The sequence below is a fragment of the Zootoca vivipara genome, chromosome 8, assembly GCF_965207765.1.
Source record: "Zootoca vivipara chromosome 8, rZooViv2.hap1.1, whole genome shotgun sequence".
In the NCBI taxonomy this organism is placed as follows: domain Eukaryota; kingdom Metazoa; phylum Chordata; class Lepidosauria; order Squamata; family Lacertidae; genus Zootoca; species Zootoca vivipara.
In genome coordinates, this window is record NC_142591.1 from 37,503,658 (window position 1) to 37,531,516 (window position 27,859).

Below are 27,859 nucleotides of genomic sequence, written 5' to 3' on the forward strand. Positions count from 1 at the left end.
GTACCATGTGAATCAACACAAATTGCTGTCACAACTGATTTCCAATTGTTTTTCAGATGTTTGCGGATGAACAGATACAACAAATCATTTACTTTTTGCTAATGGATCACACCTAAGATCTTTGAATAAATAAATAACAAAGAGTTCAGTGTATATACTAAAAATATACAAAAAGGTGAAATCTGACTTTAAAAATATCCTGCCAGTTCTAATATTTCAGAACTAATATATGCTTTTCTCTCTGGAGGAGGTACAAGCTTAAACATCACCTGTGAATACAGTGAGAAATCATAATTGGCATATTTGTAATTTTTAATACAAACTGTAAAACTTGAAACTGAGGGGAGCATGTTCCAAAAATAAAACTAGTCATCAACAAACAGCAACAAAACAATGAAAAACCTCCTAACTTCTACATGCTTATTTTGGAATGCAGACGATTCAAGAACTTGTAAATGGGGAACTTGCAAACTGCAGTGCCATTGATTGAACCATTATATGTGACACAGATTTCCTCCTTTGAAATGTCCGCTACCAGTCGTCACACCACTTAAGGTTACCCTTCAGAACAGGGTAATGGCTTTCTGTTTTGGAGGATCTGCTGCATTTATTTTTCATGTTTGAGATGGAGAGCTGAAGGAGTTCATCTAAAATTCTTTCCAACATCCACCTTTAAGGGCAAATGAAATATACAATAAATAAATAAAGCAAGAATAGTTCTTTCCAACTTTGCAAGGATCTCTACCCTTTGTTCCACGTAGGAGTGCAAAATCATACTAACAGCCTAGAAACATGGAACCTTTAGCTTGTGTTTCCAAAAAGTACTTTTAGCAGCAGAAGAGATGGATGGAAAAGTTCTTTTCTCCAAGAGGTGGCCAATTTGCCATGTGTTTAAGGGCTCGTTTCTATATTTCCTGAGTTACATTAATCAAACATGAGACCCAGGAAATTTTTCAGCAGCTGCCCTGAGGTATAATCTAATTTAGATAAAGACCTATAAAAACAAAAAGTGAAAAAGAGTCTGTTTAAGAATGGATCTGAAGCCCATCTGTTTGGCTCATGGCTTAAAATGATTTAAGCAGCAGCTTCTTTCTCCTGACAGATAATCTATGGATAAAAATTACTTTGGGGTCTGATTGCTCTTAATTAATGTTCTCCCTGACAGTGAAGTTACTCCAGATGACAGTCGGTATTGCCTGTCTGAAGAAATAAGAGTGTTGGTGTGTCAACGCTCACAATGCCCTTGGGTTGACATTGACAATCACAGCCAGTACCTTACCTTTATTATCTCGTAATGTAAAGTTGTGGTTATTTGCAGCCTCCCCTGCCAAACTGAAGGAAAATTGATGACCACTAGGTGGATCATCTTTGTCAATGGCACTGATTCTTTGAATTGCCTAGAGAGAAAAGTGATTTGCCATCAGGTTAGATTTTAGTTTGCATTAAATACAAGGCAGTATTTTAGTTTGCATTAAACAAAAGGCAACTTCTCAGAGCTCCAAGAAGGGAGAGGAAATTTTCTATAGTGGTGTGACCCACAATCACATTTTTGTTACATTCAGGTACTCATCAAAATTCAGGCACTCATTAGAATTCGGTTTAGAGTTTCTGTTTTGATAGCACCCCTGTTAATTTTGTATGTGTGGTTACAAGGGATGCTGAAAGAGTTAAATTGGGGAAAATGTTGCATGGGGGCACAGGCAACCATTGTCATTAAAATGGTGTCTGTGCAGATAAAAAAACCTGGGGAAATATCCAGCTAAACAGTTCCACTAGCACAAGGAGTTTTAGTTGCACAATAAAACCTCCCCATCCTTCTCGAATGCCATGTAAATCTGAATCCAGAAGGTTGTGAGAACTGCCAGAACAGATTTAGGAGTTGCATAAGGAAAGGGCAGGGAAGTTCATTGCTTATCTAAAAAACCTTATGTTGGTGGAGCAGTTTAATTGGATAACGCCTCTGCTGATTTTATATATATACTAGTATCTTGAAGCCCGTTAAATTAACGGGTGCTAGAACATGTGATTCCCCCCGCCCATTTCCGCTCGCTCTCCCCCCCTCCCTTCTTTTCTCCACCCACACGTGCCGGGACTCTCCTGGGCTGCCACCGGCACTGCTCCTCCGTCGCTGCTCCACCTCCTCCTCCTCCGCTGCCGCGGTTCATGCCTAGGCAGGGGGTGGGGGAAGGTAGGGGTGGCCAGGGCCCTCTTTCTTTCCTGCCCTCCCCCTGGGCTCGAGCCCCTTCCTTGTCCGCCACCGCCGCCTCAGGACCAGGCGTAGGCCCCGCCGCTCCAGCAGCTGCTCCCACCAATGCTCTCCCTGTCGTTGGCCCCCCCTTGGCGTCCGCCACCACCGCAGTGCTACGTGGCCGCCGCCGTAGCCAACCAAAGTCAGTCAGACACTCAGTCTCGCGATTGCACTGCGAGGGAAACGGTAGGCAGAGGGGTGGAGGGGAGAGCGTGTGCGCATGTGCGCGACGCCCGCTTGCTGCTGGTCCCCCGGGGGGGGGGAGGAAAAGAAAGCAGCCTCCTCCTCCTCGCGCTTTAGCGCAAGCGCAGTGAGGTGCTGTCCAGCCGGGAGCGGCGCTTGGCAGCTGCAGGGAAACGGGAGGCAGAGGGGTGGGGGTGGGGAGAGTGCACATGTGTGTGCGTCCAGTCTCTGCGTCCAATCCCTGTGTCCGTGGGGCACATGCGCAGTAGCGCGAACCCAGGGACACAGGGACTGGACGCAGAGACACTTGGACTTTATTATATAGGACTTTATTATATAGGATATATATATATATATATATCTCACACACACACACACACACACACACACACACACACACACACACACACATATATATATATATATATATATATATATATATATATATATATATATTCAAGCTGAATTGAGAACATTGATAGGATGTGACACAGTAGACTCATTATTCAACAGTTGAGGCCACATGAGAAAGAAGGCCATTTATGGAATCCGAGCATAAAAGCATCTAGCCAGTACTCAGTGTAGTTTTACTCTAAAAACGATCTATTTTAGTGAACTGGAAGAATGGACATTTGCTGTTTTCATAGATTAGGAAGTGTAGAGGATGTTCAAAATTGTATGAAATGTAGATTTACCTGTGCAGTTTTTTCACAGGCTCGCAGAGGATGGTTTCAGATCTAGTTAATGTTTATTTTAGCTTCAAATCAACATGTCATTTTTACTGCAATAAACTGATTATATTTTATCTTAAAAGAGGCATCAATGCAAATCAAATTACTGCTGTGCAGCAAATATCATCAAGCTGTTAGGAATATAAATCCACACCTGGCCAGGTTCTGCATTTTCACAGACAGTAGTTTCATAATCCATTGCAAACTCAGGAGCGTTGTCGTTGATGTCAAGAATAGTGATGGCCACATATCCCCTCCCAATTTGCGAAGGGTTTTCTGTTTGAAAGGACAAGAACCAGTTATTATTATTCATAATGAACCAATTCTGAAACTATTAAATATGTTCCATATTTCTGGAACCACAAAATTAAGTTGTCAGTGGGATTTTTGTCACTAAGAGTGAACCAAAACTGAAAAGAAGAAAAGGGCTGCCATGCTTGATCAGGCCGGTGGTTCTTCAAGCACATTGTCCTATTTCTCCTAATGGCCCACAATGAATATGAGAAAAAGGTGCAGGGAAGGAAATAAAGATGGGTAATTTCTCCAGCTTCTTCCATTCCCTTTCTTTTGCCAGCAGTTAGAGAACTGTAATTATTTTTCCCTGTATAACCATGGATGCATTATGAAAAATGATGAGTGTTAATCTAGCAGTATTAGTGACAATTAATGAACCCTTGTTATACAAATGCAAGTAAACTGTAATTCTACAGTTGCAAGTTGCTATATTGTATAATTGGTATACAACATGGTGCCCTTCAGATGTTGTTGGATTACAACTGGGAAAAACTTTATTGGCCAAAGGGCTGGATGGCTATCTCTCCTATCCTGTTGGCCAAGTCTGACAGACAGGCAAGCCAGCCCACCTGTAACATGGCATAACTATGATGCCAGGTGATAGTATGCTTTGAAGCCCTGGTTGTCAGGACTTCAGAGGGTACTGTAGGCTGTTGGAAAGCCCTTTTGCAAGCAGCCTGTTCATTAAACCTACGAAAAGTGGAGATTAAAAATGCATTGTGGAACTGTTTGCAAAGGGGTTTTCAAACAGACTTACTGTATGCTGTGCTTTGGCTCCATGCACCTGTTCCTAGCAGGGGAATAGACACTTACAGCTAAACTCAGCAGGAATTAACCTTCACTCATGAACTGATGAGCAGGGGTTACATTCTGCTGCACTGGCTGTGTGTGCCCCAAGTTCCCTGCTAGAAAAAGGTGTAAGCAGCCAATGCTGGATTGAACCCTGACCCACCCATCCCCCATCAGAGTGACATCAGCAGACTGGAAGGTGGAAGTGGTTTTTGAGAAGTAATCTCATGGGCCAAATTTGTTCCTCAATTTAGCCCATATGTTAAATATTTCCCACCCCTGGTTCATCTTGATGGGAGTTGCATTCCAAACTTCTGGTGGGCGCCTTGTTGACTACTTCTGAATACACTGTCAATTCTAAAACCATGGGTAAAATTCAAAGCCACATTCTTCCAATCGTTCTATTTGCATATACACTTCAGGTTGCCAGAGGGAATGATCCCTCTCTTCTCCCCCCCACTATTTGGGGGGTTCGTCAGACCCTCCCAAGACCCCTCAAGACAATTTGGAGGAGGGCAGTGGAAAGAAATAGGGCAAAATCCCATTCCGCAAGCCTACGTTCCTTGGACAGACCTGTTCAACAGATCCTCTGCTGCTGGGGTTGACTGGGTGAATTCTGCCCCATATATTTATTTAACTCTCTGATTTCTATCCACTCTCTTTTAATCCAAGGAGATGCCCATGGAAGATTAAACAATAAAATATAAATACATTACAGCTTGGTATCTGAAGAAGTGTGCATGCACACAGAAGCTCATATCTATGACAAACTTAGTTGGTCTCTAAGGTGCTACTGGAAGGAAAATACATTACGGCTGTTTCTGCCCTCTCTGAGGCACTACAGTTCTAAGATCAGGATTCTATGATACATGATACTACCTAAAAACCTTAGAGAATTAGCATGAAATAGCATTAACTGTTAACTCATTACAGTTAACTGTTAATGGCTTGAAGCATCTCTTCCAACACTTAAGACTCTTGGTGAACAACTTGATTCATTTGACATGAGGAACCAGCACTTTTAAAAGCTTTTAAAAAATGGCTTTGCAGTGGCAACTTACGACTCTCCATAGCCAAGACAGTGATGTTATGAACAGCGTTTGTTTCTCTATCCAATGACTTCGCAGTGGTAATCACCCCACTGTTGGCATCAATATTGAAATATCTCTCCAGGTCTGTGTTTCGATCTATTGAGTACCTGGATGAAAGATGAAAGAAAACTTTTGATGTATGTATACATCCAGGTGTGTGCGTGTTAACAGTTGCATTTATTCCACATTTAGCTGAAAGAGCTTTTCATCCAGATTCTTTTTTCCCCTTTTTTGTCAGCTCCCTTACAGTCCTTACAGCACACAGAGAGTTTGTCACACAGAGCCATCTGAGTCTGCAAAATTCACTGTTCGAGGAAAGATGGCTCGGTTCCTGCATTTCATGATACCTTCCTAACTGAGGTCACAAGTATTTCCTTTCCATTTCTGTTCTTTTACTCTTAGGTCGACCACTCGTTTATTTTTGGAAGACTCTACTCCTGAACCCAACCTAATGTGTAATAGATTTGGAACTGTGCCACCTGGCTGGATCAATCTCCAGCAGAGCTTCCACTGCGAGACACTGAACTTTTTGTCACAGGCAGAAAAGCCCATGGGGCGAATAAGAAAACTGTAGAGTAGGTCAAGGATTACGTATTACTACATTTGCTCCTGGGGCCTTATTGTCATCATACAAACCCAGACTCCTGTCACTGAGCAACCCTGGCTTAAGCTCGCCTTGCCTGATCCCCCCAAGCTGTTTTCAAGGAGGAGAAAAGCTCAGACGGAAAATAAGCCACGAGAAAGGGAGAAAATGTCCATTGTTGACTGTTTAATTACCATCTTGGAAATTGGCTATGTACTTTTAGATCCATTAGAAACACACTCTTTGATATAACACAATATACCAGAAAGCCAGATTGTGTTTGACTGGAATGCTGATTGACAGTGAATCTATGACAGCCTGAAGTCACCTGCTTGCCATGAAATAAGTTTTGGGTTTTTTTCATAGCCCTGCTGCTGATGTCCATTGGGACTGGTAGGGTAGAAGCCAGAGAACTGAACATCAGGAGGAGCCAGAGACAACAACAGCCAGAGCTGGAGCAAGTGATTTTTGTTTTGCCCCCTATTGTCCTCTTGGCTGAATTATAAAATGGACAACACTGAGACATTAAGAGGAGAAAGCTGGCAGGCAGTTTTAAGTCAGAAGGTAGGCAGGTGAGGGTTGGCTGAGGGTAGATTGAGGTTGGTGTGGGAGTGATTCATCCACCCAAAAGGATCGCCTTCCATTGAAAGATCAATCACATCAGTCTCTCTACACGATGCAGGGGGCAGAGAGAAGCAAATTAATGCACATAAAGGAAAGTAGTTGTGATGTGGATGTAAATCAGGGCTAAGGAACCTGTGGCCCTCCATATTTATTGTACTACAAATCCATGACCATTCATTGAGGCTGACCAAAACTGAAGTCCAATAGTATCTGGAGTGTGACAGGTTTTCCTGCCTTGGTGTGAGTAGCACTGGAAACTTACTAGGATTCTTCATAAGCAAATCAAAATAGAGTAGCAGCCACATTTTACTTTAAGATACCTGTGGAAGGCTTCCCAGCAAAAAGACTCTGAGAAGAACACACACGAGTACTTTAGTCAATTAATGTACGGTGGAGAACAAGGGAGGTGGAAAGGCCACACAGCTTGATTAGAAAGAAATGAGCAGGTCAGGATTTTCACCTCTTTGACCAATCAAGGTAAAGCATAACAGGATAGAGGAGTTGGCAGGAGAGTTCAGATCTTCCATAGCAACTCCTGAGAGCACTAGGTACAACGCTGTGGGAGCGTGCTTAAGGAGGAAAATACCACTGCTTGAAAAAATGCAAGGGCAAGCTGTTGCAAATTACGTTCTCTTCACATGAAATGCTTCCACTTTCCTCGGAAGTACTTTGATAAGAATAAAAAAATACTGTGTGTGTGTGTGTGTGTGTGTCTTCATTCACTTTTAACCAAAAGGATGGATAGCTCCAACAGTGATGATTTTGATTGTAAAGATGAGACAGTATTATTTCCAGATGGCAAGCCTTCATCCTGTTTTTTAGTGTAATCCACTATACTGGTTTCCTGAATCAACAACGCTTTCATAGAACAGAAAAGGCGGGATTTTCCACCATATTGCTCAAAAAGGCTTTGCCAATATACAACAGGGGTCACCCACCATTTTGGGCCAGTGGGAACATTTAGAATTTTGTGAAAGTGGCAGTCACTAATTATTTGCAGGGCTGTCAACCAATCAAAATATTTTTTGTTGATCTCACTGAGTGAGCAATTACATTTAAAAATATATCTGCATATTACAAAAATATCAGTATCATTGCGTTTTAGTTACTGAAGGCAGTGGCCTGGATCCTAACGTCTCTTCCATGAATGGAACAGGGTTCACAATCACAGAATGGAGTTTTCTGCCACCCCTTCTCTCTGCAACCCCTGGAAAAAAAATTGGGGAGTTTGGAGGACCCTTGCAGATGAAATTTGAAAATCTGACCCCTTGTGTGACTCTGACTAAATTGGTCCAGTTTAATGAACCCAAGGAGCATCAATTATTTTTATTGTCTACCCTTTAGGAATGTTTCTGCGTGGATGACATGCTCATTTGGCTTTCATTTTAGTAACTCCCTGCTTTTGTTTCCCCCTCATGCTTGAACTGCTGTATTTGGTCAGCAATGCACAGCTCTTGGACAGCTTCATGGTTGGCATCCTTCCCCCAGAGACATCGCCTGTCACCTTTGCAATGTAGCCACTCTTGGCAGGCCTGGGCAGATGGAATTTAATCTCTGGGCAGCTCTCAAACTTCCTAGCTATTAACCCTGACACTGTTCAGCATAGCTAGTCAAAAGCCGGTTCTGAGAACATTAGTTTGCATGACATATTTCCTTGAGAAAAATTCAACTGATTAAAGCCTTCTAATAACATTGGGTTGTATTCAAGCAGCGTAAGTGTAGGCAGCTTGCACAACATTTCCCCCCTTCCCTTCTTTCCCCACTTCAGACCCCTGTACCCTCACCCCTCAACCCCTGCTCCAGTGATTTGGGGAGACCTATAAAACAAACTATATCCAAGCTGAATTTTGCTTTTTGGATCACATTTTTGAGTGGTTCTGTTCACTAGATGTTCACCAGCAGAAGAGTTTCCTGTTCGTCCCATTTCCCCCTCTAGTCCCCTGAACAGCATCAAAACAGCTCTGGAGGTTGAGGGACAAGGAAGTTTAGTTGCACCAGTGGAGAAATTCACATGGAGCACTGGATACAACCCCAGGTGTTTTCTTAAACTGAAGTAGATTACTATAACTCCTGTGCTAAGGCTGAGAGAGAGATAGTACTGTTCTCAAGGCTGTTCAATGAGTCTTTGACTATACAGGTGTTTGAAATCACTTTTCCTAGACAGGCTCAATCTGTTTTTTAAGTGATGGGGCCAGTCACTTTAAAAGCTGCAGTTCAATTTTCTCAAGCAGACAACAAAATGAGGAGGATTGCAATAAAAACCTTTATGCCAGAGTAATTTAGGGAACCTGTGTAGAAGTACAGCCTTATATACTAAAATAATGAATAAGTGTAAGATGTCTAAAACAAATGGTGACAACAATATGTTTTATCAGATGTACTGCCCCATTTTCTCTTTCTTTCAAGCTGCCAAGCTTTGGAGAAATTCTAATCAGGACTAAACAAAGGCAGGCAGGCATATAAAAAGGCTATAAAAAGGCCTTGCACTTCATATCATTTTGGGTTTTGTAGCTGTGAGTCCGCTGGAACTTTCATCCTTTCCCCCAGTCCCAGATGACAAAAGGACACACTTCATGTGTTAAAAGATGATCTCTTCTTATTTCATCATATATTTTTCAAGGGGACCCCCAGCACCTAAACATGATTTCAGTCTAGCTCCAATAACACACTGCATAGTTAGCACTGCTGCCCTATAAACAGATAGAGCTCAGGCCTATCAATTGTATTTGCTCTTTTACACAACTATTTGATAAGCATTCTATGAACATTCACAGTACTTTTGAATCACATTAAGTTATTTTGAAGAGCTCCCTTTTTGACCAACCTAGAGTGAGATGTACAGTACATATATATGAAAGACAGCAGTGTGTGTGTGTGTGTGTGTGTGTGTGTGTGTGTGTGTGTGAATACGTGTGTGACGGAGAAAGAGAGAAATATTTGTAGCCTGAAATACATTTTCAGCACTTATGTTGCAAGGAAATAGCTACAAAGATACAATTTTATAAATGAATGCACCTCTAGTAAAGAGAGACTTGGGAACAGATTTCTGCAAAATGCACATGCAAAATGCATCCAGCATACACATTGCTTCTTTTCTGTAAATAACTTGCTCTGCAAAGCGTTTGGCGTAATTAATTTAATTGGAACATAAGCTATGGGTTGTGGATAATAATTGCTTCTTGTCTTCTACAAAATATTTTCCTTACATAATCCAGTTATGATTTCATGTGTAGTGCTGGGAGTGGGGAGTATATTTTAAGGCGATTTAAACACAGGGATACAACAAAACCACTGAAATGTAATTATATGGGTGCATACTGCAGGGTAAAAAGAATATTTATGTTTTAAAATATTTGTATTATGCTGTGCCCCAAAGGATTTAAATCTGTTTACAGCTGCAACGTAGTAACGAATTGGTGATATGTTGATTTGGCTGCTCAAGGGTCCTTAGCAAACTGAAACTCCACATGAGTAAAGACTTTCACAAGCAATGAACAGCCTGTGCATACATAATGAGAGTGCACAGACCAGTCCACATAAAAGTGAACTTAAAAGTTTCTTTCCAAGCTTTGTCTTGAACCCAGAAAACACCAAGACAAGTCAATCCAAATGACAACAAAATACACTCAGCACTATCTAACTAAGTTGTACTTAAGAATACACTCAATGAAATTAATGGGCATGTCTAACTTAGGTCCATTAGTTCCAGTGGGTTTACTCTGGGGAGGGAAGGCGTAGTACCTCTGCTGGGGGACATGACATCCTCCTTCTAGGGTAGTCCTTCTGGGATAGTCTGTCCACTTTTGAAGAGCTGCACTCAGCTCTCACCTGTGGCTCAGGGAAGGGGTCAATATGTGGCAGCAGCTACACCAGAAGAGGGTGGGTGATGGGTCTTAAACCTTCAGTGAGTTAGAGACTTCCCCTGCATGCAAAGACAGGCTTGGGTGGATTGAGAAGACGAGACCAATACTGGGCCCAATGTTCAAGAAGGCGGTTACTGCATGTGCTGCAGAGGGAAGTTGGCAGCAGGTGTGACTCATCAACCTGAGAAGGTGGCCCATCTAGGAGAAGGAAAACTCTGATCCTAAACTTCCACTAAATTCATTCATGAGAAAGGCTTCAGGAGTAAACCCCAAGGAAAACTCCAAACCCACTGCATTGCATGACATCTTTAGGAGAAGAGGGGCTAAATAGTAAACCTTGCACAAATCCCTAAGACAGAGTAGAGTCCCTAAGGCAGTTGAATGGCATCTTGTACGCCTCCTTCTGGCAACTACTGCAAAGCTGGTGCAAAATGTATTGCTCTGCTTTCCTTTGGAGCACATCAGTGAGACCGAGAGGGGGGTAATATTGTCATCTGGGCAGCCCAAGACTTGCACCCTGAAGAGGTCATTTCAGTGCTGTTAATGCAGCAAAAACAGTGTGAGTTACTGGTTTCTGCAGCCCCAGCAGGCACTGTGATTTTCCAGTGGTTTGGCTCCACCTCGGGAGGCACACTTCATTGTCTCTTGAGAACGATGGAAGTCAACAACTCTGAGAAGAACTTAGTTTGATACAACCCAAGGTGTTTTTTTTCTATCTGGGAATACAGTATTTTTTGATATAGATATAAGCAGCAGCAAAAGTAGGAAATGAAATGCAAAATTACCTCACAGGACTGTTAGACGCATCTGGGTCATGAGCTGCAACAGTTCCAATGATGGTGCCTACTTTAGCTGCTTCAGACACTACCATAGTGTACAAACGTGAGGTAAATATAGGTGGTTCATCTACATCCTCCACAATGATCTTCACTGTTGTCATATCACTGAATGGACCAAGGCTTAAAAAACGAGGATCAACTTGCTTATTAGCCGCTTCTATTCTCAAGGTGTAGCTGGCCTTGGCTTCATAATCCAGCTCCTACAGAGAAAAAGTGATTTAGAAGTTTAAGCAGCAGAGTCAACTTCTAAATTATAACCAGCCAGCTCTTTGACTTGCAAATATGAGTGAACAATATGTAGGCTTACCATTCCTAAGTACAAAATGTTACTTGTGCCACAATATTTCTCACAGTCTGAGCTAATTCACATAACAGCAACAGAGATTTGAGATTTTGCCCCCGCCCAGCAACAGAGATTTTAAAAGTCAACCCACACTGAGGTCCAAATGGAATAAGGTTCCGTGAAAGAGCATCTACCACACCAATAAGAATACTAAATAGTCCAGCTAATTGGGGAGCTAAATGTAGTCCAGCTAAATGGGGAGCCAATCAGGAATACCCAGTCTACCAAACTTTAGACAGAATACAGTGACTTCAAGAGTAGATTACATCAAAGAACTCTATGTAGGGCTCCCCTTAGGTAAAAAAAAAAAAGTAAAGATAAAGGACCTCTGGATGGTTAAGTCCAGTCAAAGGCTATGGGCATAGCTGTCAACCTTCCCCTTTTTGCTGGAAATTCCCTTATTTCAGCGCCGTTTCCCACCGCTATCCTGGATTGTTAGATATACCGTAGACTGTCCCCGGGACAGGTGAGGCTGCTGATCCCTTATTTTCAAACCCGAAAGTTGACAGCTATGGCTATGGGGTTGTGGCGCTCATCTCGCTTTCAGGCCGAGGGAGCTGGCGTTTGTCCACAGACAGATTTCTGGGTCATGTGGCGTGCATGACTAAACCGCTTCTGGTGCAACAGGACACCGTGACGGAAACCAGAGCGCACGGATTTACCTTCCCACCAGAGTGGTACCTATTTATCTACTTGCATTGGCATGCTTTAGAACTGCTAGGTTGGCAGGAACTGGGAGAGAGAGCAACGGGAGCTCTCCCTGTTGCGGGGATTCAAACCGACGGCCCTCTGATTGGCAAGCCCAACAGGCTTAGTGGTTTAGACCACAGCGCCACCCGCGTTCCAGAATGCGGCAGCATGATTGTTGACTGGAACAAGACCCTGTCAGCATAGAGCAGCCTTGCTTAGAAATCTGCACTGCCTGCCAATTTGTTATTGAGCCTAAATCCAGAAATTATTATTAGCAGGTAAAGTGCTCAGTAGCTGGGGATCAGATTGTGAAGGATCGCCTCACCCCATACGTGCCCATTCAACCACTTAGATATGTGGAAGTGCCACAATTTGTTGATTTCACACATGCAAGAAACTGAACCTTAAGTGTGGCAGCACTTACACTTTGGATCTCCTTTTCTATTGATATTTGTTTTTGGTGACTGCTACAGACTTTTTTTCTTACTGCAAGCCCACCTAGGCACATAATTTTAGCATGTGATTTTAGTAAGTAGCAGTGTTTTGAAATTACTACTTTTTCCATTTAAATATGTTTGTGTAACTTGTTTTTAATATTTATTTTTAATTGTGTTTTTAATGAATACTTTGACCTGTCCATTGTAAAGCATTAGAAGACTTTTGTTCTAATAAGCAGTGTATGCATTTTGTTAACTAAATGAATACAATGCCGTTCCACGGAGCTTCTACCAGGAGATGATTGCATAATGCAAGAACACTGCATAATGTTGTTTGCATTGGTAAGTAAACTGTCTCTTTCTACTGCTAATTTTTTAAATTTAATGTACATAAAAATATTATTTTATTATTATTTTAAAGTAACAGCATATGTTCAGGAGAAGAAATGAAGAAAAGAAACCAGAATTTGCTTAGTAATTAATTGATTGATTTGATATTTTTACACATTAACTTTCAAAATGTGGGTAATTAGAAAACAAGATAATTATTTAATGAGAGTAAATAATGGAACTCAAGCTAACAATAATAAATCATAATAATATTTTTGAGTATGTGAAGCTGTTTTCAAATCATATAAATCAGCCAAATGGAAAGCAGTTGAACTGCTGCTAATGTCACAATCAAAGATGTAAATTAGATTGATTAAGAAGAATGGTAGGACAAATTGCAGTTAATGTTGCTATCACAACACTTCACAACGTGGGAGGTAGCAGATCAAATAAGTGCCTACAAATTACAAGAGAGGTCAGGTGAGGACAAAAAATGGATTCATAATGTTTGGTAAGCGGCAGCAGGACTTGGGAGCCACTTTTGGTGCCTTAGTATGTATGAAAACACCATAAATGGTGAGGGGAACCCTATCCGAAAGACCTGCAAAACTTCATAAGGATAGGTCCAGAGATTAGGGAGTTATGATAAATGAAAGCAGAGGCTGTTTTTTGTTTGCTTCTCAATTGACAGTAGTTGACCAGAGCCTTCCACATCTCTCCCAAAAGCACCATGAATGAAAATAAAATGAAACTCTCGTTGAGGTCATTCTGTGGCTTGAAACTAGAGCTATCATTCACAACGGCACTTCTCCCACCTCCCAACAATCATACATAACGTCTTCATTATGTGATGCCCTGGGCTCTTTTCAGAGCAAGGGCAGGATATAAATTGAATTTAAAAAATAAACAAACCACCAAAGTTATATTGGGTGTTGGAGGTTTTCACAAACGGTCTGTGTCTTTGTGTCTCTTTGACTCAGACGCAAAGTTTTGGAAGGGGGTCTGATTCAGTGTGGGCAGCTATGGAGGGCAAGCCCTGGGTCTTTCCGAAGTGCTTTGGTTCGGGGTTTAGGATTCATACTGACTGCACTGCCCGGGAAGCTGCAGATATACACACATACTTAAAGCAACATATTATTATCACATTTGCTATTTTATTTAGCAATGCTGTGAATATGGTGCATTATGAATTTTCCCATTGGAATTGCTAAGTATCAGAACTGTAAGCCGAACTGGGATCATATGATGAATGGTTGGTTAAGAATATACTTAATAAAGAAGTAAATAATTACATTTCAACAAGTCTCAATCACTGCTGTTTTTGCAAGATTGTACCAACTTCAAAAACAAGAGTGAGAATTGCTGAAATGTATAGATATATCATGCATACGGTCTCATAAAGCTGCTTCATGGAAAATTATTACAACAAAAGCAGCCAGTTGGAAAAAGTGAATGGAGTATGAACAATTGCCAGTTTTTCAAGACATTAAGTACTTGATGTGAAAAAGACAAAATAAAACTATTTAAAGCAGCCCTTTTGTAAGTTTCCTAATAAAAATACAGCAGACAAATAGAGTTTGATGACTATAGCATAATGGTCACTTGACATAAAGACATACAACAATTGCTAACTAACTCTGTTCTCTCCTGAATCAGAAATAGACATGTCTTATTATTTTTACTGGGGTAAGAGGTACTCTTACTATGTTCAGACAGCACCGTGGCACCATCATTTAGCATGAGAATGAGACCCTGAGAGCTTCAAGTGTGGAGTGTCCATGGGATAATGTCAGAAAATGTCAGAATGGAGAAATGTGTTCCGTGGATTTGTTAATGTTTCCCATGTCTTGCATCAGAAGTGTGAACTTATAGAGGAAAGTGGATAATGTGACAAGAACACCACAATAGTTTATTGTTGTAACAGATAGTAATAGAATAATTTCTATGGGGGCAAGGGAGGAAAAATAAATTATATATTGTTTAAGAGCATGGCCAGGCAGTGTCACATGTGATCATGGATTGATCACGCTATAGGCCTACACTGGGTGTTTCTGACTGTTCAAGAGCCATGTGCCAGATGCCCAGTCTCTCTGCTGCCATCAAGCAAACACTTGCTGGTAAGTGCCTGGGGACCTCTCCCCCACAGTTGTTCATCAGTAATGGCTGCCCTATACCGCATTCAGCCCATCCCACAGAATTAGATCCTGCTCACCCTGAACTAACAGACATCTTGGTTGGCTAGAGCATGGTGCTGATAATACCATGGTTGCAGGTTCGATCCCTGTAAGGGACAACTACATATTCCTGCATTGCAGGAGATTGGATTAGATGATCCTCATGATCTCTTCAAACTCTGTGATTCTATGTAACTATAATTAAATGGCTCCATCTGCCTGACAGGCCTCTTGCTCTCAAATACTGGATCAGATGGGGGGTGGTGGAAATAGTCGTTTTATTGATTTTCTCATGCATGAAATGATGAAATCTTGCAGTGACATAGTGGAAAGCAATGTTACAATGCAGAAAGTAGTAGAGAAGTTTTAATTTCTAAAGATGCTCCATCAAAAGGGTTGTTTTTTGTTTGTTTTGCTTCACTTTGAATCCAATAACGCTAATGTTTATTTTATAAAAACCATCATTTAGCTGGCATTCACTTTACCCCTTCCTGACCATAACTGAAATATGGGGATTGTTAGAATAGCAAACAAACACCTTACAAATCACTAGAACAGTGCTGAAGGTTAAAAAGACAAAGCATACTTTGGTTCTTCCTTCAGCACAGTGAATGGAGCTTGACAGCTTCATTAATATCTGTGCATTAGTGTTATCTGATTAGATCCTAAGCCTCATCCATTCATCTTTTTTTTTAAAAAAAAAAAGTGAGCATTTTGTCCTGTCTGGAGGAAATTACAATGCAGCCCTCTCTGTCGAAGAAGAACAAGAGAAGGAAGGAAGGAAGGAAGGAAGGAAGGAAGGAAGGAAGGAAGGAAGGAAGGAAGGAAGGAAGGACCTGATATGCAGTTATTCTTCAAAGGAAGTAGTTTGATACTCTCCTTTTAAACAAAACTAGATGGCAACTATCAAATTATATAATTTACAGTAATCTACCATTCAAAAGCCCTGTTGCTGGAGAATCATTTCCCCCATTTTGGTTAATCTTAAGACTAATCAGGCTTGTGCATCTGTCAAATGAACAAGAGTCCCAGGAGCCTTGTTCCATCAGGCAAATTCACTGGGGATTATAAAACAAACAATGCAATAAGAACAAAGAGACTAAAATCAGAAAATTACAACAATATTGAAATGCATTTACGCACGTGGACACGCACAGAGAAAGAGGAAGGAAGAAGACGGCAATACTGTCTTCAAAGAACAAAAGTTATCAAAACAAAACTGTTGCATAGATTTCTGTGGCACATACTCAGATTAAGAATCAACTATATTTCCCTGAAGGGACCATCTATTCCTATCTTCCCCATTGAACAGACTGAGAAGGAAGGGGAAAGTAATTCCCTCATTTATTCATTGCTTATGGAAAAAGTAACATCAGTGACAATTTGTCTACTGCATGGATTCCATATGTATAGAACAAAACACAGGGTGATCAAACTTTCAGAATTCGTCCTTCATTCTGTCCATTCAACCACAGAACTACAACATTTCTTTCTTGGCACTGTTGATACCTTTCTTGTTAACCCTGACATAACTACTGAAGGTTACCTTATCCATTTTCAATCATGTATGCTGACATTCAACAGAATCACTTCTGATATTTACCTATTAGCCGACTGAAGGGAGGGGTGAGTCCTACATAGTTGGGAATTCTTAATGTGTGTTTTATGATCTATATTTCCAATGTTCAGACTGTGAGTTGTTGCATATGTAACCAAAATGGCATCACCCCACATGTGAGATGTCAGCAAGATTGGGAGAACCCCAAGGTTTTCAGAAGAACAAAAATCTTTAGAGCCCCCTCCCCCACACAGTGGGAACCCCAAAAAACAGACCAATAGAGACTATGTCTGAGTGGCCATGGTCTGCTAGCTGATGGTTAGAGGAGGTGAGGGGCAGAAAATGGGGTGAAGGAGAATGAAATGGCTGGTATCCCAAGCAGCAGTACTCTATACTACAACCTTTTGTCGCAGGTCTCACTGGTATTTATTTATCTGCCTTATGGCTGAAGCCTCTTCCTAGCATAAACTGAAAGTGAGATGATGTTACTTGTGTACCGTGACAGAAATAATGAAGTGAGGTTACCTTCTGTATTGTAATGATTCCTTCTTGTGTCTCTTTGTCCACTAAGACTTTGAAAACGGCCAAGCCATCACCATCCACTATTTTATATTCCATTTCGGCATTCGATCCCACATCAGCATCTGCAGCCTTTAATCTGGCGACCACTGAAGCCACGGGTAGCGACTCCGGGACATTATATTGATACGATCCTGTAAAGTTCAGAACAGTCACTGGATGATTCATCTGTTCATTGATTCATCTGTTCATGAATCAATCAATGAATGACCTCACTTAGTTTATAGTGGAAGGGTTCTAAACATAATACATTTGGTATTTCTTTAAAATGCCACGAGGGAAAATGTTCTTTCAGCCTTGGTCAATCTGGTGCCCTCAAGATGCTGCTGTGGATGGTGATGACGACTGAAATGCAGCTTCTATCAGTGCCAGCCAGCATGGTCATCTAAAGTGCTCCATGTTGTTGAAGACTGGGTGATTTAGTATCATAACTCTCCTCTGTGCCCTCGGTAGAACAATTTTTAAAAAAAAATGTTTAAAAAGGACCTGCCACATTGTACAAGTAGACCGCTGCTACCCTTGCTTCCATCCACAATCTGCTCTAGAGATTATTTTTGCCACCTTGCTTGCTTGTAGTATTTAATGTCATGTTGGAGGAGGGAAATATACATAAGTTATAGCTCAGGCTTTGTGAGATCAGCCCCAAAATAGTTAAATTTTGCTCACAGTATTATTTCCAGTTCATGTCGCTTTCAAATGCATTCATTCATTCATATAACTGTTCCACTTTAACAAACATTTTTTTTTAATAAAAAAAATCTGCATGGAAATTTATATACATATTGGAACATATTTCCTTGCAAAATATACATTTTTAAAGGTATTTTCTCTCAAAATGCTCATTTCTAAAGGTGTTTTCTTTTGAAGTATCAATTTGCAAATGCATTTTGAGTCAAAAATTGCATTGTAAAAATGCAGAGAAGCGTGAAATCCAAAGGATAACTATGTTCTGGTCTACACATTAGTTCAGGATGTGCAGATAATATCTGTTTTTATTGGAAATTGCAAGGAAGAAATTTTTTAAGCTTTGCTATTGGAGTCCATTCCTCCAACATTATTCCACTCTCACAACTATAAATCCACATAAGCAATTGATGCGTATGTAAACTGACGAAAATAACATCTAAAAGGGAAAAATAACACTTAACCTACCAAGGCAGACTACAGCCAATGACATTTATTTTCTCTGGAGTATATCTCATGTCACCAAAGAAAAGAATAAATCCATTTGTAAAATAAGAGATAAGTCTTAATTGTGTCTTAAGGAGACAGTTTCCTGGCTCTTCACGCCATGTAATTGAGATAAATGCTATTCTTGCAAAGGCATCCTTCTTCTCCTGTGAAAACTCTAAACCTGCGGCTCAAGCTGAAATTGATACAGATTGCAGCTTAACAAAATGCAGGCTGAAGTCACTAACATTCTCACTTCGAAAAGCTGAATCTCTGGTGTTTTATTATTGCCCAAACAATTCAAGGGGGGAAGAATCTAATTCCCAGTCTTGCTTTGATTGGCTTGGTGTTTTGTTTTTTTTCATACCCACTTGAAAACAGACCAGATTGGGCATGCATATGTTCCTCACATTAGTCTAATTCACTCCTGCAATGACTTTACAAGAAAGATCGCAGCAAGGTGGAGAAGAGCAGCAGACTGTGTATAAACAGGCTAGCTCAAGTCTGGAAATAAGCTTGTTTCTTTTCCTTGCTTAGTTCAGTCATGAGCCACCTTGGTCAAAGCAAGTAAATTGAGGGCAGATTGTTTTCCAGTTCTTTCCAGATTGATTTTTCTATGAAACACTCAGTGTTTTGGGGGGTGGGGGGTGGAAATTGACAGAGATAGCCAGGCAATGCGAGATGCACACAAGAACAACTATGCATCCACCTCACAAGGTATTTTGATGCACCTTATAATTAATCACAGAAAGACTGTAATCATAAAGTCAGAAAGAAATCAAACATCCTCAAGTACTGGCAACACACGTCGATGCACCAAAAAAACCCTCAAAGGCAGGCATCCCCAAACTGCAGCCCTCCAGACGTTTTGGCCTACAACCCCCATGATCCCTAGCTAACAGGACCAGTGGTCAGGGAAGATGGGAATTGTAGTCCCAAACATCTTGAGGGCCGAAGTTTGGGGAAGCCTGCCCAAAGGGATCCAAAAGATGGAGAACGGACATTTGCATAGCCCCTCAGAATATGTGTAGGCTGCAATAGTCAGGCATACTATGTAGTGCAGCCAACACACTTGAACAGCTGGGAACCTGAAAGGCTCACTACCCAACTTGAAACTCCATGCTGAAGGACCTTAAGGATGAGAGGTCCAAGAAAGATGAGATTAGGCAACAATCCTTAAATATGGAAAGTCAGCACAATTTATGCCCTTTTAAAGTACGCCAGGTCCAAACTTTGTTCAGGAGCAGGGCTACTGCCAGCTGAGCTTCCCCAAGGTTGGCAAAGGGGGAAATAATCTTTTAAAATGGTTTGTGACTTCTATGGCCCTTTTTGGCAGCAAAAATGATTTGCCAGGTCATGTGATCAAGCTTAATGGAGTTAGGATGCAGCATCCTAAAGCTAAAAAAAAATCCAGTCAGTTTCATAGTAGAGCACATCTCTTACACAGAAATGTTGGTACATTCAGGCAAGTAGTAGGAGACGACTAATAACTTCTTTTCACAGCTGCCTATGGAGAACAGTCAACTATGGGGAATCAGCACCTATCCATAACCATCTGGTGCACTAAACTGAGTGAAGTTGAATTCACCAGCCCTTCTCCATTTAAAATGAACTTGAGCATTCCCCCAGATAGCCAGCTAATGTAGATTTAGTTTTGTAAGAAATATAGTCTTCCTAATTTATCATCCACAGAAACTTACTGCGAGGAAAGCGGGGAGGGTTATCGTTGACATCTGTAAGGGTGACGGTGACAGAGGTGGTCCCAGAGAGCCCTCCATTTTGACCAACCATATCCTTCGCTTGAATGACAAGTAGATACTGGTCTTTGGCTTCTCTGTCCATATTGGGAAGCGCGGTTTTGATAATACCTGGAAGATGGCAAAGTGCATATAAATGAAACAGTGGCAGAGCTACATTTCCAACTCAGAAGCATAGCGGGGAAAATATACATCAATCAAAAGATAAACAGAGTACTGTACACTGAAGCAGAGGTGGCTAGCTTGTGGCTCTCCAGCTGTTGCTGAACTACAACTCCTATTAGCCCAAGCTAGCATGGTCAATGATAGTGCGAGTTGAAGTTCAGCAACATGTGGAGGGTCACAGATTAGTCACCCTTGCACTAATGTAAGGGATTTGAACTGATCCAACACGTCAACAGGAACAATCCAAAAGAAAAGCCTTATTACTAGGAATGTTAACTAGCTTTGAACATTCACTAGTGGGATATAATGTGAACTTTGCCTTCTCTAACTGTGCCCTGCATGTTAATAATGTGGTTTTCAGTGCTTCCAGACCTAGGACTCACCTTGCTGCATGGCATGCTCTAGATACAGAAGTATGTGTATATTTTTGCCCCTGACAGTCTCTCCCTTTCTTTCCTTTGTCTCTTTCTCCATGCTTAACCATATTTCTTTCCCTTTCTCTTTAAACAATGGCAACAAAGAAAAAAAAATATAGTAGCTGTGCCCCTGAAGACACCCACTGTAGCTTGGTCCCCAACCCAGTTTTCAGTTCAGACCTGTGCTACACAGAATGTGAAAATATACATTGTGGTTAGACTTATGTAGCTGAAATAGAGCACCCTTAAAAACATGGAACTCCTGCACTTCAGCATTTACTACAGAGCTGCATGTTGTGCAGGTCAAAACTACCTTATATACCCCATCGCTCCTGTTTTAATGAATTTAGCTTACAGCCATACATATAGTCAATGTACTGTATAAAGAATGACTGTATCCATTCATAACCTGAACACTAAACTGGGAAAGCACAATACTTCAAAGCATATCCAATCAAGAGACATGTTCCCAATATATTACAAGCTAACAATAATAAGGGGGGAAAATCTATAAGTGCTATAAAGTTTAAACACGCTGGTTCATTTCCAAGACTAAACACGATCCATAGTTCATGTTAAAATGTCTGTTGCACCTCTCTTGCTTATGAGCATTTAGCAAGGACTTTATTTTATTTTTTTATTTTGGGGGGTAGGCTACTTTCCACCCACTTGCCATTGGCTCTAAGCTTCAAAAGACTGTTTTGTCTCCATGCTGCTGGAAGCCTCTGTCAGGAATCTTGGGCAAGCACTGAGAGCAGCATTTTCAAACCCAACTCCTCCAGAGGTTTTGCATTGCAACTCCCATCTGTCCCAGTCAGCCTGGCCAATGATCAGAGGTGATGGGAATTAAAGCCCAAAATATCTGGAGGGCATCCAGCTGGGGAAGGGTAGCCCAGAGACAGACCATATAATGCTAATACACACAACTTGCTTATGGAAAGACATAGATGTCGTGCAGAAGCAACTTCATCTTTTTCAAGGTGGTCACTGGGTTCTCATACTTTGCCTCGTAATGACCTGTCATCTTCCATATCTGTCATCTAGACAGATGCAGGATTGATGTGGTCTGTGCATAGATGTCTTGAGGGTTGTGGAGATTCATTTGCAAAATGAGAGCACTCAAGATCCAGGAAAAGGCTTAATGTGGACATCCACCCTGTCATTCTATATATTCTCTACCACAAAGAGCGGAACAAGAAAAGATAGCCATTCAACACTTGGTGGATGTCATGACCCTTGAGTTGCATTTCCCCTTTTCAGGGGATGAGGATAAGAATTTGGAGACAAAACCACCTCAGAGTCAACCCATTGTGTCAGTACCTCTCTGCTGCTCTTGTCTGCCTACACGGGCTCCAGCTCAGAAGCCCTAGTGGAACAACAGCCTCCTCTGATCCACTGTAGTCAAGGACTGCTAAAAGAAGGAAGGGAGGTCTAGCTACTGAGAAAGGGCCACAGCTCCCATTTAAGCCTCAGTCTGAGCAGGGCCGGCTCGTCGTAGACCCCCGGTGACGCAGGGCACCATGGTGCCGGCCCGCCAAGAGGGCGGCGTGAGCTGCGCCCGCCCGCTGGCCGGCCAGTCCGCCGGTCCGCTGCGCAGCTGTGCGCGGCGCCCACCTGCCCACCACGCTGGGAAATGGGACGGGAGGGCGCTGGAGAGATCGCGCTGTGCCTTCCCGCCCGCCCGCCACGCAGCAGCGCCGCGCCCACCCGCCCACCGCGCCGGGAAACGGGGCGGAAGGGCGCCAGAGAGATCCGGCGCACCATGGCGACAGGGGCGCTTAAGACGGCGCTGAGTCTGAGAAAGACCTGCCAGTGAAACAGCATTTGAACTTTTCTCTTAGGAATCCGGAGCCTGAACAGAGCTAGCCTAAGCCCCGGTGCCGCTGAGGCCCATCAGTCTAAACAGAGCAGTTTCTAAACTTCCAGGCTGCCACAATGAGTTTCCTAATGGCTCGAAATGGTAAATGGCCCCACAGATTCTTGCTGCTATGAATAATCTTGTTATCGCACTATGCATTTCAATGAAGCTATCTTGAATTAGCTAATATCTTTAAAGCAAACTTTAAAAAAAACAATAACCACTTCTAAAGCACTCACTATAATTAGGAAGCTTTGATATAGTAATTGAAACACTGTATTATCTGAACTAGTTTTAGTTTTATCCATTTGGCCATCTCCGTGCCATGTGTAATTATGGCTTGAAATGTAAAGGGAGGAGAGAGAGAAGCTAGCTTGTCATCATTCTGCTGTGCAGTTAAGTATCAGATAAATAAATATTCCTCCTCAAACCAGGAAGGCTTTATGACTATTTCATGCTTGTTACACGGTCCAGCTGGTGTCTCTGATTTCCAGAGAGATGGGCTTTTACACTACTACTGCTACATGTCAGCAGAAGGGAAACATAAAATACATGGATAACAGAGGTGCATTGGGGCTTCTATATCTCCTTGTAATGTTTGCAAGCTCTTTAGTTCCAGTTATATTTATTTCCTCTTCTTTTGAATTTAGAGCAGCCCATTAATCTTCCCTGTGCTGAACGGACAATTTTAAAATAAAATAAAATAATAATAGCTTTATTTCATCCATACTAAACAGGCTGGGAAGGCTGAAAGACAACTTCACAAATGGTTCCCTTGTGTGTGTGTGTTTTTTGTCAGTCTGTCCTTCTTTAAATCATATGCTGACCCCACAAGCCTGTGGGATGTCTCCCTTCATGAAGAATGTAATTAATTGTATGACAGGCTACGGCAAAGTTGACAAAACAGATCTGAAGGAGTGCGAACAGTCAGACTCATTATCTGCTCAAAGAAGGGCAAGAAACAATAGGCTGAAAATTACAGAAATAAAGGCAATTTTGGGGCTTGGCTGAGAAGGCCCAAGGCCCCTCTCCTGTCACATTGCCCATACTTTATCAGTTAAAATCCCTGAAACTCTTTGCTCTGAGCAAAATGAAAGTGGCAAAAAGAACCTGTTTGTATGAGGACTTAATTTTGCTTGCTTGCTTGCTTGCTTGCTTGCTTGCTTGCTTGCTTGCTTGCAGCCTGACCATCTGGTGTGTGGAAGGGGGTTTATATTGTTCTATGAATGACAAGTGCAATGTCATGTTCAGAATAACCTCTTACTTTAGGGGAAATGGAATGCTCTCTACCACACACACACACACCCCACATGTGTTTGTGTGTTTCTTGGGCCATGGTCAGGTAGGCCTAAGAGTCACAGCCTGCCCTGTGTCTCCTCACTTGCCCCCAGCCATCCCACAGCCTTGTGGTTTGACCAATGCATGCACCAGCAACACCTTGCATGCTGAGGAAAAGTGGCCAGAGGAGATGTTGAAGGAAAGTAGAGAGAGAGAGAGAGAGAAGAGAGAGAGATGGCTGATACTTAACAAGAACAATAGTAGATAAAAGTTTCATAGTCTACTTTCTACTTTGAGTAGAAAGTAGACTACTTTCTACTTTGAGTAGAAAGTAAGGCGAGAAAGGAGAAAAGCTGTTCTGGGGCAGAAAGTGAGTCAGAAAATTGAACCTTGAACCAAATGATTTATGCTACTGCTTGGCAGCCCTGGCTCCTGATCTTCTGCCTTGACCTTAGACTGTTCTGGCATGCTCTATTTAATGATTCCCACTTGCTCCTGCCTATGATACAGTCTGCTATTTGATACCACCAATGCCCCAGTATGGCAATGTGGCCCTGTAATCCTTTTAGCATTGGCACACATCAATTGTTTGTGAGCCCCTTGCATACATTCATCGTGCAAAATCAATGTGGGTCAGCAGAAGTGAACAACATGGAAGTGACAGGTTCCACAACTGATTGGTGCACATTTATTATCTTTGCAGCAAACCCCTGTACATATAGCAGTATACACAGAGGGCTATTTCCACATGACTGATTGTCTGTATGAACAGGGAACCCTACACTTACTCATTTTCACAGGTGAGTATTTGTAAGGAAGAGGTTCCAGAGTGCTCAAAATTGGCACAATGACTAAGGGAGATATTTTACTTAAGAGACAATCAGAAACATTGCCACATTTTAATACTGGACAGTATTCTGAATGTAGGCAATTTTCTCTGGAAACTGTAACGTGCAAACAGTAGAACTCAGTCAGACTCTAACTCTGAAGTACAAACAACTCTTCACAAAGATAAGACATAAAAAACCCAAACCCATCCTCTTAGAATATTTGGAAGATTATTATTATTATTTTTTTAAAAAAAGTCTCAGGAAACCTGCTGGAGTGCAGATAAATGAAGCTGGGGAAATGGATGAGATCACAACGAAAAGAAAGGTAGAGATGAATACAAATAATTTCAAGTATTTACATGTTTCAAATATACTTGTTATTACAAAAACCAAACACATTTCAGGGATGTGGAAATAAGAACATAAGAAAGAACATTAAAACCCCCAAACTGTTTTGCAGTAACACATATCTAATAAAATCCAGACTATAAATTCCGCATATCCAAATATACGGTCCATGCATGTCAATTGGGAAAGAGAGTCACAATCACAGTGAGAACTTTGATTCTCTCCCACTCTGCAACGGCCCTCATGCCAAAGGAGACAAGCCAGTTTTAAAATGATCAACGGATTCTTCCTCAAGATAAAGGCTACAATCTTACACACAACTGGCAGCGAGCCCCAGTAGACCCAAGGAGACTTATTTTTCAGAAGACATGTATACTGCATTTTAAGGCTGAAATCCTATACACACTTACTGGGGAGTAAATCCCATTGACCTCAACAGGACTTACCCATCCCAGTGCCTGCAGCACCCTGTCCCTCCCAGCTACTGCAATTAGGCTTAAAAGAAGCCTCCAATTGTAGACAAATCTTTTTCAAACTTAACTGTGGCACAGTTGTTTTGACTTTGAGTGTGGGAAGGTTACAGTGTGCGTGTGTGGAGAGAGTGTGTGTGTGAATATGTGGTGTGTGTAGCTGCAAGGTTGCTTGCCACAGTTTCTCAAGTTTCCAGATTTATCCACAGGCAAAGCCTGCATTAGAGGATAAGAATTGTTTTGCCAAATCAGCCTAATGTCTATTGAGTTTAGCACTCCATTTCCAACAATGGTCAAGAGGATAACTTTGGAAGTAAGGACATGATTATAATTCCCTGCTGTTTGACTCCTGTATCTGATATTCAAAGATGCTGTGTGTTTTCCCCCTTCTTATTGATTTTATGTTGCCTCATGATGGCTTCATGCTGATTTTACACTGATCCTTAGCTGGTATAGTTTCTCCCTATTGGTTTTTTTAAAAAAGAAAAAAGAAAAAGAAGTTTTGATTGTATCTAACCTGTTGTAACAATACTTGTAACAATAACTGTGAACCACCCAGAGACCATGTTTAATTGGGTGGCGCTGTGGGTTAAACCACAGAGCATAGGGTTTGCTGATGAGAAGGTCGGTGGTTCAAATCCCTGCGATGGGGTGAGCTCCCGTTGCTCGGTCCCAGCTCCTGCCAACCTAGCAGTTCGAAAGCATGTCAAAGTGCAAGTAGATAAATAGGGACCGCTACAGCGGGAAGGTAAACGGCGTTTCCATGTGCTGCTCTGGTTTGCCAGAAGCAGCTTTGTCATGCCGGCCACATGACCTGGAAGCTGTACGCCGGCTCCCTCAGCCAATAATGCAAGATGAGTGCCGCAACCCCAGAGTCGGTCACGACTGGACCTAATGGTCAGGGGTCCCTTTACCTTTACCTATGTATTTTCCAAATAGCCGTAATCAGCAAATAATAATAATAAAATTACTCTTCCCTTTCAGTCCCATTTAGCCTTCACAGCCATTTATTGGTCTACTTATCCACAAACAGCTTTACTAGATGGCAGCCTTTGCCTGCAATCTGGAGTTCAGTTAAGCTGTATTTCGATGTCCATGCTCAGATGACTCAAACTGCATGATGCTGGACAGCAGGGCTCTGCATGCTTGCCCTGTTTGCCCCTGCAGCAGCCCTTTCCCATGGGGCTGTATCTGCAGTAAGGCAGTCTGCCAAAGCACATGCAGACTCTCTCCAAGAACTGCAACCATGAGCATGAATAGGACTGCGGAGGGGACAAAGTGGGGCAGAGGGCACGCACAAGGTGAACACAAGGTACAGCCTTTGCCTTTACTTGAGGGACGATTCCAACAGATTCCGTACGAAAAACGCTTATGTCCCTGCGGAGATGGCCACACCGAATCAGTGGTGCATGCCCTCCTCGCGTGCACTCTTTACAAAGACCTGAGGAACGAGATTATCACGCCTCTTTTATTGACCATTCCAGGTCGCCCAACCATTGGCACAGTGTCTTTTCTCCTGGCAGATCAAGAGGAGCACATGACTGCAAAGGTTGCAAGGTTTTTAGCTGGGGCAATCAACATAAGGTCCACTATTTGACTGCTGATTCAGGACCCTAAACTGTGTTTTATATAATTGACTTTTTATTTTGTTCTGCGATATATTGCAATGTTTTTTGTTGCTACGGCCGATGGCTGATGCAAATAAAGTTTCATTCCTTCAGTCACAAGGTGAACATGGGCAAGCCCTACTTTCCTGCATCATGGGATTATAGCGGTAGTGAAATAGAGTGCACCTCTGTCAGAGAACTCTGGAGGTTCTTTTCCGTTTTCTCTGAGAAAAGCTGTAGATATGGGAAGTGTAAGAGCATTTACCTGTCTTTGGTTCCACAGAAAAGTAAGGCTGTCCTTGAAGAATGCTGTAGACCACTCTGGCACTGTTTCCATACGTAGGGTCATCGGCGTCAGTAGCTGTTACTTGTACCACAGAGGTTCCTGTGAAAATGTTCAGAGGAGTAATAATTAGTGCTATTTTTATAGAAAAAAGAGGTGCTGGAACTCATCATGAATGCCTCCCTCATTCTCTTAGAATGGAGTTCTGGCTGGGGGGAAAAGCCTTGGTAACAGACTTCAGCTCCCAGTATGGCTAAGATTCAGGGATGTTGACAGTTTTAGTTCAGCAACAACTCAAGGGCCATAGGTTCCCCATCTCTG

The 27,859-nt window shown here is 41.9% G+C and overlaps 1 protein-coding gene across 1 annotated transcript in view; it reads right to left on the reverse strand.

Moving 5' to 3' along the window:
• CDH7 (cadherin 7) overlaps window positions 1–27,859 on the reverse strand; it is a 114,839-nt gene that overhangs the window by 16,384 nt on the left and 70,596 nt on the right. The window contains exons 4-10 of the mRNA XM_035126025.3: window positions 27,521–27,640; window positions 20,227–20,394; window positions 17,303–17,490; window positions 11,192–11,445; window positions 5,307–5,443; window positions 3,317–3,438; window positions 1,280–1,397 (exon numbers count right to left, since the gene is read on the reverse strand). Coding sequence (XP_034981916.1) covers window positions 1,280–1,397; window positions 3,317–3,438; window positions 5,307–5,443; window positions 11,192–11,445; window positions 17,303–17,490; window positions 20,227–20,394; window positions 27,521–27,640 — 1,107 coding nt within the window. The remainder of the gene's footprint in view (window positions 1–1,279; window positions 1,398–3,316; window positions 3,439–5,306; window positions 5,444–11,191; window positions 11,446–17,302; window positions 17,491–20,226; window positions 20,395–27,520; window positions 27,641–27,859) is intronic.